The 18,115-nt window shown below is 41.2% G+C and overlaps 1 protein-coding gene across 1 annotated transcript; it reads left to right on the plus strand.

Annotated features, from left to right (window-relative positions):
• Positions 1 to 2,926: 2,926 nt before the first annotated feature.
• Positions 2,927 to 16,429, plus strand: PYROXD2 (pyridine nucleotide-disulphide oxidoreductase domain 2). Its single transcript, XM_070945921.1, has 16 exons — positions 2,927 to 3,056; positions 4,042 to 4,061; positions 4,261 to 4,354; positions 4,441 to 4,514; positions 6,150 to 6,305; positions 6,477 to 6,630; positions 8,043 to 8,104; positions 8,352 to 8,449; positions 9,042 to 9,183; positions 9,464 to 9,598; positions 10,562 to 10,634; positions 11,329 to 11,485; positions 13,480 to 13,634; positions 14,268 to 14,374; positions 14,664 to 14,784; positions 15,159 to 16,429. The coding sequence occupies exons 1-16, from the start codon at positions 2,927 to 2,929 to the stop codon at positions 15,227 to 15,229; spliced, it is 1,749 nt and encodes a 582-aa protein (XP_070802022.1). The 3' UTR covers positions 15,230 to 16,429.
• Positions 16,430 to 18,115: the final 1,686 nt, after the last annotated feature.

Raw genomic sequence — 18,115 nt, forward strand, 5'->3', positions numbered from 1 at the left:
ACATAATTAAAATGATGTCCATAGAAAAAGAGCTAAGGATTCTCAGCTTTAATAGTTTATACCATATCAGCTTTCAGTATTCTAATTGTCCAATAAAGATTGAGGCAACTTGGCAAAGCTGACTGTATTTGTGGTTAAAATCCTCATGCAGCCTCTACTTTACTGTTGTTTCAGTACAGGCCAGTGATATGGAATCAGTTGCAGAAGGCAGAAATATCAAAAAAATTATTTTATTGGCTAGGCGATTATTATAGTTGAAGTTGAGCACATCTGGAACATGGTAAACTGGTTACAATGGAACTTAATTTATTTCAGGTCTGATCGAAAACAGCTATTTGTCGATTCTTAGCCATGTCTGTTGTTGCCATTTTCCGTAGAACACGCTCTTACACTATTTTATAACCAGATAGATGAGTACATTTCTCTGTCTGTGTCTGGTATGAAGATGAAATTTCTACATAATGTGCAGCTATTTTCTTTTGTCTGTTTCATGTTTATCTGGAAACAGTTTTCAGTATGACAGCCTATTTATCCAGAAAAAATGATAATTATACTTATAAGGATTACTGTATAAGAAAGCGAGAACCAAGGTTTATTCATAATTCTTGGCAGGGGATTTCTTTATTAATAATGAAATACTTCTACAGTGCTTTCTCTCACACCTGAATTATTATAGTCACCTGTTCTAGAACTGGCAGAAAACTACTGATATTTAAAAATTCACTATTCCCAACGCTGCCCTGTCTTGTATCTGTTACCTTTAGGTTGGCTTATTGCCAAGCAGTGGTATCCTGATATTGCACATGCAGGTCATATTAAGCCTGGCAAACTAGTGAAATCCTCTGGCTTTCCTGCACACTCATGTTTTGGCAGGAAAGCATTGGCAGGGTGGGGGTTTCAGGAGGTAGCAAATCTTGACCACTGACCCCCGTCTCCTGTTTTATCAACTATGTCATCTAGTTTGCAGGTGACATTGATAACCCAGTCACCTCTTCCTCTCATGTGATAAAGCAGGAGAAGCAGCTTTCTAATAAGCAGTTGCACCCCACAGCTCTGCCAGCCACCAATCAGCTGTCCATGAGCAGAGCTGTAAGTGTGTCCAGTACTTGCTGCCAGGAAATGGAACAAAGGAGTGGTGGCAGAGGAGAAGGCTGGAACCTGAGGGGTTAGGTGGTGACAACTACACAAGCCTGATGTTGCTAATGGGTGTTTGCTACTTCACCCCTTACAATCACCTGACCTGCTGGCAGGATAGTCAGCAAAGCATGTCAGATTTCATACGTCTGGAAACTGCTATAGGTTGAGCACCACTTAATGCTGTCCTGTACATAGGCTGACAATGAGATGAAGGCCATTTGATAGGGGTAGTGCAGAATAAAGTATGTGTCGGTACAAGATGCAAATGAAGAGAGCTGGGCTGTGTAACCAAATGAGTCCCAAGCGAAGTCTAGCAGTAGGGCAAAGGAAACCTGAGGATGTGAATGCAATCTTTAGCAAGAAAAGATCTCAAAAGAAAGTGCCCTCCCCACTCTAAAGAACCCAGGAAGGACAGCACGCTCAGCAGCCTCAACTTAGAACATTCAGTGTGTTGGAAGGAGATGGAATAGTAAATCAGGAGGAAGAGAAAAAAGGGTCTTGTGTGGGGAAATACAGTAACTGGGATTCTGAATGTGATGCAACATTTTGATTCCGGTTTTCCTCCTGAAATATTTATTTATTTCGTCAAGCATGTATTTTATGACAGATGCAAGTGTAAGCATAATTATAAACACATGAAAAGGATAAGAATAAAAGAAAACATTAGGACAGGGACTGCTTATGTAAGTGTGCTGCAGTTAAAAGTTGACAAGAATAAAGCAATGGGATATATTCTGCATTGGCATCTGTGGGTAAACAATCTGTTTTAAACACGGGGAAAAAAGCCCTTTGTGGGTAGATTTTCATTAACGCTGGAAAGCAGAAATATTCCTCTGACCACTTAGAAGAAAGGGTGGGGACTGATAACACAGATGAAGCATGTGAAAGACGGCCAGGCGAGCCGAGTGGAAGATGTAATTATACCAATAGAAATCAGAAGTTAATTATTTCTTTAAACGCTTGACTGGAAGCCCTCTTAATCTCAGCTGCCTGCAAATGTTGGCAATGGCTGTGATTATCCAGCTTGGGGGAGGGCAAGTGATCTGCATTGCTGAGAAACGTAAGAGGGCCGATGCTCCAGTTTTGCCTGGATCAGGTCGTCTTCTGCTTGGTTGCAAGCAAAGGCCTCTCAAAATTTTGATTTCATGTTAATATGTGCATAGTACACCACCTTTTCTGCCACTTAGTTAAGTTTATCCTTAGGGCTTTCTCTGTCCCTTGAAAACAGCCCTTCTTTCAGGTTGTGTGCGCTAGATGGAAAATCTAGGAGCTGAATGGGGCCGAAAGAGAAGGGTCCCAGGTCAAAGAAAACCCCCTGTGTGTGGGTACCTAAAGTGCCCTTGAGAATACACTTTCCAGTTATTTCACATTTCCGGAGCACGTAAGGTGATATGAGGTCTTGGAAAGAGACTCGTTAATTATCCACAATTATTACTATGTAATGCTGGGAGGGGCGAAAGGTGTTTCTGAAATGCTCTGAATCAGGTACCAAACTGATTTGGTGGACTTGATGTGAGTCTCGAGCTGGAAAGCAGCTCTGCTTTGGACTATGTCACAAAACACACCTAGTTTTTGGCCTGTTTTGCTGGGACATCGCGTTGTTGGTGAAGCAAAATAACACGGAAACATTTAAGCAACGAGTCTCCCCTCTCTCTATACTTGTGCATTCGGGACGGTTTCCGGGCACTCCCCCTCCCTCCTCCTCCCCGCCTTCCTGAAAGCTCGTAGGACCTCCCCTGTTCCTTCCCCCGAAAGTGCGATCCCAAATGCAAAGTTCAGTGCGTGTAAAATGGCAAGCAGGCACTGTCGGCGCCTGGGCCCGGCTGGCATTCCCCGGATTTTGCCGGGCTGCAGGGCAAACCATTCGCGGCCTGCAGCCTCGTTGAAGCGGGAGTACGATGCTGTCGTGATCGGGGCAGGTGAGCCTCAGATGAATGAAGCCCATTTAACACATATGGGAGCGAAGGAGGCTCCCCATGGCCAGATAATAGAGATGGCCCACTGCCCAGATAGAATTGCCTTGGTTTGGAATCAGTGTCTATCTTGGCGTCAAGAGTCTTCCTTCACATGCAAAGATCAAGCCTTGAAGTTTTAAATTAAAAACTATTGGCCATGCAGTCCTGTAGCCCTTTAAAAAGTAAAGCTTCCTAGGAGAGTCCTGCAATTTTTTTGAGAACAGTATAAACTTAGTTTGCCAATGTTGCCTTCTAGGATGTTTTTCTACTTCCCAGGTATTTTCTAATAGTGTCCCAACCAAATGTTTGCCAATATTGCATATTTATCTGGAGTTCTGCATTGCCCTTTAGGTATAGCATCTAAGCAACCTTGGCTGATCTCAATTAAGCAGAGTCACTTTTGGTCATTCAAAAGGTCAGGATAGACTGGAATGTTAAAAAGCCACCTCATAGTAGCTAAGAAAACTCTCTGAAAGGGTTAATGCAATCTTAAAAATCAAGCATTGTTTGGAGACATACTCTAATTCTGTGCCAAACATATACAGGGACCTTCAACCTCTGATCATTTAGATCAGTGTTTCTCCAGCATGCTGGCTGGGGAATTCTGGGAGTAAAATCCACTTGTCTTAAAATCGCCAAGATTGAGAAACATTGGTTTAGATACTGCCGAATTATAATTCCCAGCATCTTCATTCCTGACCATGCTGGCTGTGGGTGGCCGGGCATGGCAATCCATTTGCATCTGCAGTCCTTACTGCTGATTTTAAATGTTTTCATATAACCTGTTCTTAATTGTACTATAAATTATAACTTTTCAAATGAATCTTTTTTCCTTGACCCCTTCAGGGTTGAGAAAGGTGACAAAAAATGCCTGTATAAATAAAATATGTGCATCTATATAAGAAGAAGCATATGATGTAGCTTTTCATTCTGGGATATCTCTTTACAGGACACAATGGACTAGTAGCTGTAAGTACTGAGGGTGATGAGAAGAGGTGACACCTTACATCGGCTAGAACAGGTCCCAGGTGCTTAATCTGTACTTGGGGAGAATCTGTTCTTTGCTGGGGATATTTGGTTTTATAATTATGAGGTTCCGCAGCAGGGATTCTTGGAAGGCAGCGGGTGGAACTATTCAGGACCAAGTTAATACTCACTGCATTTCCAGGCTGCTTATCTGCAAAAGGGAGGGTTGAAAACAGTAGTGCTGGAGAGAAGATATGTTGTGGGAGGCGCTGCAGTCACTGAAGAAGTCATCCCAGGTAAGAATTAAACTGATCCAATACTTCCCTTTCCCAAGCATATAAACTTCTGCTCCTTGGTACACCTGATCTCCACTATTCTGCAGGCTTTCACTTCTCCAGAGCCTCTTACCTGCTCAGTCTGCTGAGACCCCAGATTTACACTGAGCTGGAGCTGAAGGTATGGATTGTGCTTTGGGTAGCACCTGGAAATATTTGGTATTGTTCCATATCTTTTTTCCAAATTGTGCTTGTCATTTTTTTCCTGAAACCTGTTATATCCTGATCCCAGATCTGGCATGTTGTGGGTACCATTGACTGGGAACCTTCATTTGGTGGTTCCCAGGAAATGTGCCTTCTCTGCTGTAGCACCTGCCTTATGGAACATTATTCTTCCCCCTGAATTTAGATTAGCTCCATCCCTTTTGACATGTATTTGTTTTATTTTATATTTGTAAAATTTATTGGCCTCCTGTCTTACCTCAATGTAACTGGGAGGTTTACAATCATAAAAGAAAACTATATTAAAATTATATTAAAAACATAAAAAGTTAATACAAAAAGCCAAACACTGCGGCCCAATTAAAAGATAGGGAGGGCAGGAGCAGTATGGGGGGAGATAGGATTTGCTGTTAATCTATCAACCACCTCCATTTTGATGCTCTCCCAATGGAGTTCCAAGCTAACTGGCAGAGCCAGGTCTTTAGGCTCTTATGGAAGGTCGGGAGGATTGGAGCTAACTTCAGGGGGACAGGAGGGAGGCACAATGTTCCAGAGGGCAGGTGCAATGGCAGAGAAGACCCTTTTCCTGGACCCTGCCAGCCTGAATACTCGGGTTGACAGGGTCTGCAGCATGCCTCCTCTGCTGGCATGGGTGGGGCAGGCCAATCCCAGTGGGATGAGATGGTCATTCTGGAAATCCGTCAAGTTTTGACTATTATCAGGCCTGGGTCTCCCAGGCAACTGGAACTTGTTCTGATGACTCTATTATTGAGGTGGCCATTTTTTTTCTTCCCACTCCTGTTATTTGTATTTTTTTCTTTTATGGTATTTGTTAATAAAGTTTTTTATATTGGACATTTTTGTTTTTATTTATTGTTTTATCTGGTTGTTGTTTGCTGCTCAGAGTTGCTTTCTGTGAAATGGGTATGTGTATTTTATTTTATTTTTATTTTATTTTATTTCAAATTTATATACCGCACCTTCTCCCAAGGGACTCAGGGCGGTGTACAGCCAGATAAAAACATATAATACAAACATTAAGAACAATTAACAGAATATATATTAATTTGGCCCCAGTTTAAAATGACAAACCAATTAAAAATTTAAAATTTAAAAATATGTTAAGCCAGCCCGGCTTGATGAAAAAAGAAAGTTTTAAGGGCACGGCGGAAGGCACCGACATCTTGGATTCTATCTATTATACATAGATGTATAATATATAATATATATAAAATAAATACATTTGATTAACATTTCAATAATCAAGGAAGCAAACTCTTGAAATCAGAAACCAACAGATAATAGGTTTAAAAAAGGAGCCTCTTCATATTGAGGAGCTTACCAGGAATTAAGTCCCACTATATTTGATGAAGTTTACTCCACATATAAACGTATTTAAAAGACTGCAGCCTAAATTAGCTGGTGGCCATTTGTACAATTGTTAGTGGTGTAAAGCGATCATTCTTCTATTGTATGCCAGGAAAGAGTAATTCTGGGGCTGTTGTATAACATACGCTTTGGCATAGTCACCTATATGTCTGAGCTCTGTGCACAAATCTCCCTACTGCATGTGTGTGATAATTCTGTCTTGCAGAAACATGGCTTAAAAGTGCTTCTACGTGACCCCCATTCCTTCACTCCAATCCTGGAGGACAGCCAGGGTGGGCAAGTTCCTCGCTCGCTGTTGCTGGGGAACAACATGGCTGAGACACAGAAACAGATTGCCCAGTTCTCCCTAAAGGATGCCCAGGTATTTGGGGAGGACTGATCTTGAAGGCAGAGGGGAAAGGAGCATAGAACATATCACAGTCACATGATACAAGAAATACAGTAATATTTGTGAGTGCTTGGGGTGTTGATTTGTAAGAAAAGGCTTGCTCTAGAAACGAGCTGAATAGCTTCTCTTCCTTTACTTTTGCAGTCTTTTCCCAAGTATGAGGCGTTTATGAACCGCTTGGTGACAGCCATTGACCCTCTACTTGATATCTGTCCAATGGATGTAGCTGCGCTCACCCAGGGCTCCTTGCGCCAGCGATTCAGGGCCTTGGTGGGGTTGAGAGCCCTGTTCCGTGCGGGTGAGAGACGGGTGGCCCAGGCCCCACCATTTGTGATACGTATCCAGATTTCTCTACAGTGGCTGTTGTGGTGAATTACATAGATGATCAGAATCTCACCCAACCACATAGACTTTGTACTTGAATTAACATTCTCTCCTCTTACCTTGCTGTAAGGTAAGAAGGAGTAAATGCAATCCTGGATCAGGGATGGCAAACCTATGGCACGCGTGCCGGAAGTGGCATGCAGAACCATCTCTCCAGGCACGCCAGCCATTGCCTATTGCTCTTCTGGGTTCCAGTGTGGACATGCACGCTGGCCAGCTGGTGTTCGCGTGTGCAGGAGCACAGGAAACCGGAAGAGCAGCTCCCTGGGGCACATACGTGCACCGGGAAGCTGAGCATCTGGTTTCCGGCATGCGCATGTGCGCCAGCCAGCTGGTCTTTGCGCACATATGCATGCCAGAAACCGGAAGACCAGGTGACCGCCGCGCATGTGCACACCGGAAACTGTAAGCTCAGATTCCCGGCACACACATGTACACTGGGGAGCTGCTCTTCCAGTTTCCGGTGTTCCCGTGCATGCACGCACACACTCCCATTTCAGCACTTCATGCTGAAAAGGTTCGCTAACGCTTCCCTAGACTTCTTTTTTGCAGCCCTTAAAGAATTTCTGATCATGTTTACTAAAATTTGGCACCCAGTTTCCAACAATTTTGAGAAGGAAACACGTGGACATTAGCCTTGGCCTTAAAATAAAACCTAGCCTCGCCCACATGTGTAACCTTATCTAGCCCAAAAGCATTTAAACAAAAGATTACTTGTTTCTATCTTGGAACAAGAAAACAACCACTATATCCCTTGGAAACTACATTGGCTGATAAACTGAGGGCTGCACTCATTTGCACACTTAGTTGTACTAATACATGTGTGCACTAATGCCCAAAGAATACACATACAAGAAGAAGACTATGCTAGATCAGTTAAGATTACTTTGCATCTTCCCTAAATTTGATTGTTGAAATCAACATTTTTATAAATTGAAAATTGGCACTAACAGTAATAACCTATGGAGCAGTTTGTGAAGATTTTTTTGCCAAAGGGGTGCTGCTAACCAAGAAATGTGAACTTAAAAGTGTTTAAGCAGCATGCATGGCATATCCCCTGTGTATGAACAGCAGTGGAAGATGAGAGAGAGGGAGGGAGGAAGGAGAGGAATTTTCCTGGTATGATCTTTTTACTGGGGATCTTCTGCAGCTATAAGTCTGTCTTTGTGTGGGATGTTAACTAGAGTAGTTTCCCTTTTGGTTCTATATTTGAAAGGCATGAATCACCTTATTTATTTGTTTATTTATTTTCTATAGCTGTCCATCTCAAACACATGACTCTTGGGGTGGGGTGGGCAAACAATAACCTTGTTTTCTTCTTGCCAGGATTTGCTTTGGGAAAACAACTTCCACAGTATTATGAGGTTCTCACAGCTCCCATTTCCAAGGTGAATGGCCCTGGTCAATCTGAAATAGGGGGATTGTTTGCATAGTCTTTTTATTGTATAACTGTACTATCTCCCTAATTCAGTAGGTGCTCAATAATACATTTTGGATAACTTTAATTTGAACTGTAAAAGGGTCCTAAGGTTAGCCTAGCACCTGTGGGTCAGAGGAAGGCAATGAGTACATAGAATGTATATAGATTCCTTCAGGGTTTACATACAAGGCTTGTTTCTCATTCTCTTCTTGCAGATTTTGGATTTCTGGTTTGAATCAGAGCCCTTAAAAGCAACATTGGCCACAGATGCTGTGATTGGTGCCATGGCTGGTCCACACACACCAGGCAGTGGGTAATAATATTGTTCTTAATTCTTATTGCTGTTTTACAACTTAACCTCTTCCTCCTATCTCTGCACATACATTTCTTTCATCCTTTCATATTCATCCCCAGCCTTTATATCTTGTTGGAAATCAACAGCACTCTATATACCAGCATTGCTGGACTCAAGGAAAATAGCTAGTAAGTTATACCAAGCATCATTACATTTTATTTCTATAATACTCTACATTTTTGTAAGCCCTTGGGAAGTGAAGTGTTATTATTCTAATGCACACAATCACTGTAATGCATACAGTTATAAAGACTAAGTTGTATTTGAGGCAGAAGACTTGTATTGAAAAAGGTATACAGAAAGACAAACCCAAGCTGCTTGCCAGGATCTACATCAGTGTTTCTCAACCTTGACAGTTTGAAGATATGTGGACTTCAACTTCCAGAATTCCCTATCCTGCTATGTTATGCTATGTTGGCTGGGGAATTCTGGGAGTTGGTCCACACAATTTCAAACTGCTAAGGTTGAGAAACACTGATCTACATTAAAAATAAAATTGCAGCCTTCATAATATTACTCGGCAGTCCCTAATTGTTGTCCTTTCTCATAGGTATGTTCTGCTGCACCATGTCATGGGAGGAGTAGAGGGGCGCAAGGGTGCCTGGGGTTATGTGTCTGGTGGCATGGGGGCACTTTCCAGGTCCTTGGCTCATGCTGCAACTACATTTGGGGCTGAGATCTTTACTGATAAGGTGAGTCGATTTATCAAATCTTGATCTGAGGAGTAACAAAAAGGCCTCCAGGAAAGAGGACACTGGCAAAGAACAATGAACCAAGAAAAGAGGCAGCAAATGCAATTGTTTGCTGTTATCTTTGATCCACAGGGCAAGACACAGATATTCAAACTTGGGTTTTTATGGAGGGGACAGCCTGAAGTCAAGATCCCTTCTACCACCAGATTAAGTAGGCAGTTTTTACTAATCACATGAGAACCCATACTTACTTGCTGATTGTTTTGTTTTTCCTCCTCAGGCAGTTTCCCAGATTCTCCTGAGTTCTGATAAGAAGGTTCAAGGAGTTTGTCTCCAGGATGGAACTGAAGTGAAGAGCCGCTTGGTGCTGTCCAATGCATCTCCACATCATACCTTTTTGGAGCTGACTCCACAAGTATGTTTAGCTTTCTGACAAAACAGGGAAGGCCTCAGGGAGACTTGTTAGAAAACCATCACCATTACCCTTATTTTTTTCCTTCTCTTAAAAACCAGGATGCCTAGAACTTGCCCCAAATATTTGATGGGTTTATTTGCATTCTAGTTCTGGTTAAGCAATGTGCATCTCTTGCAACAAGACCCAGAAGAAAGCAAGGACTATAATTTGCCTAGAAGAGAACTGGACTACGGATTCTCAGCCAAATAAGATTGTTGAGAGTTCCTTCAATTGATATAAGAGAAAGACTGATAAATGTTTGGAAAGAGGAAGGCATTCCAAAGGGAAAGGGGGAGAAGACTGAGCCATGTGGTCCCAGTATATGTTTCTCCATCTTCCTGTTCCAGAATTCCTACCTAATGCCAGGCAAATCTAAAAGAGTGCAACTGAGATCTTAAGATTCTTCTAATTCTAGTTTGTATTGATTAATACTTTTTTTCAGAACAGTGGATTGCTTTCATATTAAACACTGAACCTCCAATTGTATTGCATTCCAGAAATGGAGGGTACCATATTCTCTGGCATAAAGTCCTTATTCTGTCAATGAACTGCCCTATCTGAGGTGTGGGTACTAACTGAGATACCTTTTAGTATTTTTAATTCATTTATATATGAAATAATGGTCCTGTGAAACTGGGACTTTTCCCATACAAAATATGTGATATGGCACTTAATCATGATCCTTGATCAACTAGGCTTACTTGATCAACTGCTACCATTAGGACAGTTGTCATACTGTATCCATCTAAATCTGAATTCTTGGCAACTGCATACAGGGGTGAGTGACTGAGAGTGCCAATCATGTATGCATTCTTTACATAGTATAAAATATATGAAGAATGAGAAAAGTGAGTTTGGGCAGTTAAACTCCAAACTATTTTCCAATTTGCTTCAGAACCAAGCATCTGTGTTTCTTCTTTCTAGGAGCATCTGCCCTTGGAGTTTGTACAAAGAATCTCACAGTTTGACACACGTTCTCCAGTCACCAAGATCAATGGTGAGGACTGTAAGGCAGTGAATAGGTGAGAAGCTTCCATGTAAAAGTTCTTAGTGGTACAATAATTTCCATGGTCCTGGGCACAACAGGCAGAGTTCTCCCTATCTAATACTGGGTAAATTTAATAGGGCCAACTGAAACATGACAGAACGGATAACAGATTTCTGTTCTTCAGACTGGATAGTACAAAAGACATGTGAAGAATAGAAAAAGCAAAAAAAAAAAAAAGAGGAATTATCTTTTGTTCTTCCAATTCAATTGCTCAGATAATTGGAAATCTATTTTTATTTGCCCCCCCCACCCCAACTTTAGAGGGCTGGTGATTTAAAGAACAATGTTGACAAAGTGGGGAACCAATGGCTCTCATGCTACACAGAACAGTTTGCGAACACTGATCATATGTCCCAATCTCAAAGCAGAGAAGAAAACAACAATTTTTTTGTAGACTTGAAAAGGTAGGATCAAAAGGCCCAGAATTTAAATCCTAAAATAGAAATTATGTCGGACTTGATTTCTGTTGCAGTAGGTAGGTGTTCTTCATAAGTATGGCTTCCATTTTATCTGCAATAAATGACTTATCTATGTTCTGTTGTGAGCAAATTCCTGAATGCTGTGTTAAGTATCTGGAGAACTGAAATTTATTGTACTGCCTAGCGTTGTTTATAACATCAACTTTTACTACGCATATCCCCAGTGGCTGTGGATCGGTTGCCCAATTTTCTGGCAGTCTCAAACACTACCAGCAACGACCCCTTGCCCCACCATCAATGCTCCATCCATCTCAATTGTGAAAACACTCATGCCTTGCACCAGGCCTTTGAAGATGCTTGCAGTGGGAGGCCCTCGAGAAGGTATGGTCAGCACTTCTGAGTGGCTTCAATAGATTTGAGGTAGTGGTGAAATGTAATATTTGTTACTACCGGTTCTGTGGGCGTGGCTTAGTGGTGGTGGGGTAATGTGACGGTGGGCGTGGCCAATTTTTTTTTAACTTTTTTAAAGCATTTTTTTCAGGTGAATAGGTTGTAAAAAAATGATGTGGCGTGCAATCGTCAGAGCCTTTTTTATACCATTTAAAAGCAGGAAGTAACGACATCTGGGCAGGTGGGCGGAGCCTCTCGCCACCATCACTACCGGTACTCCGAACCACCTGCCACAATTGCTACCGGATTGCCCGATCCGGTCTGAACCAGGAGCATTTCACCCCTGAGTTGGGGATGGAGTGCCCACCCCCAAAAAACCCTGCATATTTCCAGTTAAGTTAGATTTCAGTTCCTATAATTCCCAGCCAACATGGCAAAGAATGGTGATTGAGAATTATGTAAACTGAGGTCCTCTTAGCTTTGAGGGAGACAACCTTTTCCTGTCCTATCAGTTACAGAAGAGAATGAAGTCAACTCAATTCTAATATATGAAATTATATATGCTAATATATGCTACTATTACTTAATACATATTTAAAACTGTTATGGTTGGACCTGCTCCCAGCTATCCTTTTAGGTAGCTGTCCTAGTACTCAACCTGGAAGTGCCCTGCAGTTAAATTTACTATTTTCCTACACTTGAGAGCACAGACTTAAACTGTTAACACAAATTTCACCTCTCCAGAGTTTCTAATCTAAAACCCTTACCATGATCTAATCCTGGTAGCTCATTTTGTAGCAAAGCAAATATTATTTTCTGGTAAGTTATATGACTGTGAATTTCATATGCATCTACACAGTTTCATTAGCTATTTTAGGCACTGCAACATCTGTCAGGCTTTTGTTCCTGTTATGAATGTAGTGCAGAAATTCTAATTTAGATGCACATTCTGCACTGCTGGTTTGATCTTCCAGTGCCATATCTTTGCAACAACAAAGAGTTTGCTGGTGTTTTCTGTTTTTTTCATCTCTCAGTATTATCATTTATTCAACAGTTTTAAGTGCACAATACCATTTAAAATCCAGAATAGTAATTCACCTTGACACTCAATCTGTGCTTTGTGTAGAAAGAAAATTAACAGCCCAATTATATGGTTGTTTACTCACTAGAATTAAGTTCATGAAAATTACTGAGGCCAACTCCCAAATAAATTGTATGTGGAATTGCATTGTTAGGTTAAGGTATACTATTTCAACCCCATAATAAATAAAATTGGAATATTAGGCCTCATGCTGGAAATCATATACTTCAGATAAGATGGTATCTATTATCTATAATGAAAATTGCCTTTTTCAAATTTGTATTTTCTTGGTTTTATGAGAATAGCAAATGGGATCCAGAACCAACAATATCTGGATAGTGCTCTTGACCAATCTTTTCTGTTTAATCTGTCATTTGTCCAATTTCCTTCTGGTTTCCTCTTCTATTGGTCAGAAGAGCTGAATTTGCTACTAGTATTTGCTAGGAATGTTGCTAGCCATGTATTTGCTCCCCATGTTACTGAATTTTAATTCCCAGCAACCCCAACTAGTCTGATTAAAGATGATGCTAGAAGTTGACATTCTGCAAGAACTGGAGTGCTACTTCTTGTTCACCCCTGGATTTATGTGTATTGTTTTCAGCGAGTTTTTGCAAAGTCAGTACATATTACGAAACAAGTAGGACTTTGTCCTGTCACGTTATCCTTCAGCAGACTTTAGGTCTTCTCAAAAGATTTGTTTCAAGGCTTGGGCTATCTTCTTGGCTTGGTGCCAAGTACCTTATTTAGTTCCCTTCTGTTGGAAGCGGTTGGCAGGATTGTATTAGGGCAAGTCCAGTGTGTTAGTATAAAACTGAGACATGATCTTAGCAGCCACAGAAAGAGAACTGTCAGCCAGTGACTCTGGGGATAAAAGTCACAAGCTGCCTTCTTTCTTGTTGTTTAGGCCCATGATTGAGATGTGCATTCCATCGGTCTTGGATCCTACCCTGGCTCCACCAGGCTGCCATGTGATTTCACTTTTTACCCAATACACCCCCTATTTGCTTGCCAAAGAAAAACAGTGGGACTCCCGTGACCGAGAGGACTATGCCAATCAAGGTACAGCCAATGGCTAAACCCTGGCAGGGAATAATCTTGGTATAAAGGGCAAATCTTGCATTTACCTAAGGAGTATCTACCATTTGCAAGACTATCTTTCCCTTTCCACTCATGTATACCTTATCACTTTTCCTTGATAAAATGTTAATTTACTTACTCTTTTAGAAGGATTTATTGCTCTCAGTTGCTGTATCAGTACACAGAGAAAACCTCTGAGAACAGCCAAGTGCATTTCCTGATGATGAACAGGGAAGTTCTTGGAATGAACAGGAGCCTAGCAGCAACTGAAGGATAATTTAATCACAGAGCATCCCTAGCTTTATGTTCTTGAAGGTTTGCATTCCAACCTGTCTAAAAGGTAGATGTTGGGGGGCCACCTAGATAAATAATGATTGATTTGCCTTGAACCAAGAAACAAGTATTTTATTCTATTTGGCCAATGAGAAGACTGCCTCATACTATATCAGACCATGGATCCAACTGTTTAAGTGTCTTCAACAGTAACTGGGAGGAGATTCCAAGATTAAAGATAGAGGCTCTCCAGTTCAACCTGGACATTCCAGAGATTAATGTTGGGAAGTTCTGTTCTACTCCTGATTTACGGTCCCTACCAGATGTCTTCTCTCTCTGTAGTATTTGACAGTGTTGAAGCCTATGCACCTGGGTTCAAGGCATCCATCATTGGCATAGATGTTTTAACACCTCCAGACCTTGAGCAGATCTTTGGCCTACCTGGTGGGGTATGTATTTCCTGAAAATCACCCCTCCCCCCTCAATTTAAGAGACTGTATAGCTTGATCGTTACACAGTAACTTTGTCTAAAACCCACCCACCCACTTACAAATTACCATAAGGATTGTTTTTATTCTTCCGCCTTTGACTGTAAAATAGTCTTGGAAATCTATCCTATATGCTATTCTTAGACTCTGAATGCCACAGGGTAGCCATTCCCTTTCTCTGCCCTGGGAAATGGTCAAGGACCCCTGTCTCTTCAGCAATGTCTCATCTGACACTGCCTCTGACTTTCAGAATATATTCCATGGAGCCATGTCTTTGGATCAGTTATATTTTGCCCGACCAGTGCCAGTTTACTCCAGTTACCAGTCTCCAATCCAAGGCCTATACCTCTGTGGAAGCGGTGCTCATCCTGGTATGTCTGGGAGGGGCGGGGTGAATGATATATGCAAGGCTGCAATTAAAAAAAAAGACATAAAAGGTGTTTGCCCATAGTGTCATTATGGGAACCTTGATTTCTGCAATATAGTCCTGGAAGGGGCTGAAAGAGTTTGGGGTCATTTGTTCAGGCCTACCTGTCAATCACAAATATTTCTAAGAACCATTCCAAGTTACCATTTTACTTTCTGTTGTAGTCAACAGAAATATTTCTAAGAACCGTTCCAAGTTACCATTTTACTTTCTGTTGTAGTCAACAGAAATATTTCTAAGAACCGTTCCAAGTTACCATTTTACTTTCTGTTGTAGTCAAGCCTCTTTCTTCCTTCAATGCCTCAATTTTCTTCCTAGGAGGAGGTGTGATGGGAGCAGTGGGACGCAATGCTGCTAGAGTAGCCTTGGAGGATTTCAAGAATCTCTGAACCAATAAGACGATTTACTGCATTGGCTCAAAAAGAGAGAAATCTGGGCATTCTCCAACCCAAGCCTTTGAAATGAACTCTCTTACCTTAGCATTTGGGGGCCTGTTTTACTAGCGTCCTTTCATATTTTTTCATCACAAATTATTCAATATACCACTACGATACATTTCTCCTGGAGTAGCATGGTCACTAAGCAAGTAAGAGCCACTGCTGTTTCATGTGGGACACAAAACATGCTATGAACACAATGGCTGAGCTTTTCTGGCAAATTTGTTTCAACTTTATAATCAACTAACATGCTTCCCATGTTGTATTATTTAACCAGGAGTTTGTCCCTCTATCTTGTTCAACAACTTATTCATCTTCTTTGGATCATTGAAGGAATGCACACAGCTTATAGTTCTCCTGTAGTTAGAGGAACGCTTAGACCATGCAGGAAGGAGAACCCACGGGGTAGCTTTCTCTCCGGTTGAATAAGCCAATTATACTGAGGTTCGTTTAGTTCAGATTGTCTTGGACTGCTCTTTAGCAATTTCTTTTCTTCCAAAACTCCCAGCGGTGCTATTTATCTTGCTTTTTGCTTCTTGACCTGTGAAAATACGGCCATTCTGAAATGCTGCTCCTGAGAACCAGTTTATAACATAGATGATGAGTCATGTTTTCCAGAAGATCAAAACCAAGGCCAGGTTGTTACAAAATCACCTCAGCAGAGGGTTAAGGAGAGTCTGCTGCCATTCATGTCATCTAACCTTGTGCTCCCCATCCAAAGCCAGATATGCCTGACTGAGCCAGCGTCCCAAAGAGTCATATTTCTCACTAGCAAAAAGCAGCTGCTTGCAAACACCTCTCTGCAATCTGACTGCAAATCCAGTCAGGAAATGGCCAGAAGCCAGCTGCCCTTGCTGATTCGGCCTCGGTTGGATTTTCTGCACCAGCTAATCTCAGTCACAAAGCATGGGAGCCAGAATACTTGGCTGCTATCCGTTCCATTCCATTGAAATCAGTGGGAATAAATCAGTTTAAATCTAATACTCCACCTCAGTTTTCCACATGGATTACAAGCAAAATGTGTTGACACAGTGAGGAATGTCAGTAGCTCCCCTCCCTGTATGTGATGAATGAATTTCATATGAAGAACTGATGATAAAATCATTGCCTACTAGAAAATATCCAGAGATTAATAAAGAGTTTGAAAAACGCCTTCCTTTCTCCAATCATCTTTTGTAGTACTGTAATGTTTCTCTTGTTTTATGGGAGCACATCAGTCACTGGCTGCCGGATTCAAAGCAAGCACAGACAATGCTGGTTGTGGGGTTTGTGGATGGGGGTTGCCATTGGTCTCACACTTTCTCAACTGCAGTTTATGAGCAACAGCCATTCATCTCGATGTGACTTCCTTAGGAACTGGCACAAACATCGACTGACATAAATTGAAATTGTATGCGGCAGTAGGTAGATTTTTCCAAGGAAAAGGAAATTGTCAAAGGCTGACAAAGTAGTTATGTAAAGCCACATAATTTCTGAGACATCATACAAAATGATGAAATATCAGCTTTATTCTTAGGAAACAGGAAGCATGTTACATAAAATAATAGAGCCTTCTACTTCCCAAACATTTGTCAACCCCAAATATCCGGTCTCGGTTGTAATGCAACCCAGGGCAACTAATCCTTATATTATCACCCCTGATGGTTTGCATTGGAAATATTTCCTTGTTAAATCTAAGTTCCCCCCAATGTCCTGTATATCGCAGTAGCTGCAGTTACAGGAATTAGTGCAGGAACAATTTCTTGTTCCTGCACTTTTCTTGATGGTTCATAGTAACATGAGTTTGTAAATATTCATTTATATGAAGATTGTAAAGGGCCCCATTTTATATCGTATCCTGTGGCAATCATCTTGTGTGGTATCTGGTCAAGAGTGGGTGCTTTAGCAGAGGAACTTTTCAGAACTGAATTGAACCAAGAACAAACAGCACAGTGGAAAGAATCAAAAGCTGGGCTTCGTTTTTCTACTAAGTCATGATTAGTTTAACCACAGTTAATTGAATAAACTGAAAGTGGATGGATTCACACAACTTATATGGCACAGCTCCTAAGGTCATTCAGCCTGAAAGTTCATCACTGCTTTACACAAGTTACTATTATTTCATCATAACCCAACAGACCACAGTCTGTGGAACTCCTTTTTTGGCTAGACCAATGATAGCCACAAGAGGGAACTATTGCTGCTTAAATTAAGAGGGTTTAAAAGAGCAAGGGCAGAGTAGCCCTATTTTAATGCAGTTCCATAGTCTTAACTAAGGCAGTTGTATTTTTCATTTGTTGGTGTCATGTTCACATTTTGCACAGCTGTTTTGGTACTACTGGTAGTATCTAGCAGTGCTGTGTCCATGCCATCTAGCTTGCAACATATGAGATTTGGCCTAGCCTGAGCTAAAACATGGGTCATCTGCCATCACCCCTTTTCCATAAACAGAAAATGCTAATAATGGAAACATTTATAATGGAAAATAATAGTTGGTGCTGATGTCCCAAGGAAAAGCAAAATCCAGTTGTCAGTACATTTCCCAGAATATATCTGTTTACATACACTGCTAAGCCATGAGTTGACTAATGACGGCTTAGTAATTACATAACTGGTTAGTGCAGAGTATGATAAACCCCGAGTCATGATTTATAAAGCACAGCAATGTCTGACTTCATTCTCTAAATATATTTTCCTTTTGCCTTCAGTTTTGCCCCATGAAGATGAAAATCTTAATATACTTAGGAAATATACACCAGGTTCAAGTGTCATCCTTCACTTCTTCTGGAAGTAACTCTCCAGGGTTTCTGGCAGAGAACATCTTTTTCATTATCTTTGATTTGATCCCTTTATCTTAGA

This window comes from Pituophis catenifer, unplaced genomic scaffold, assembly GCF_029215685.1.
Source record: "Pituophis catenifer annectens isolate HBS135680 unplaced genomic scaffold, rPitCat1.0.hap2 SCAF_6, whole genome shotgun sequence".
Taxonomy (NCBI): Eukaryota; Metazoa; Chordata; class Lepidosauria; order Squamata; family Colubridae; genus Pituophis; species Pituophis catenifer.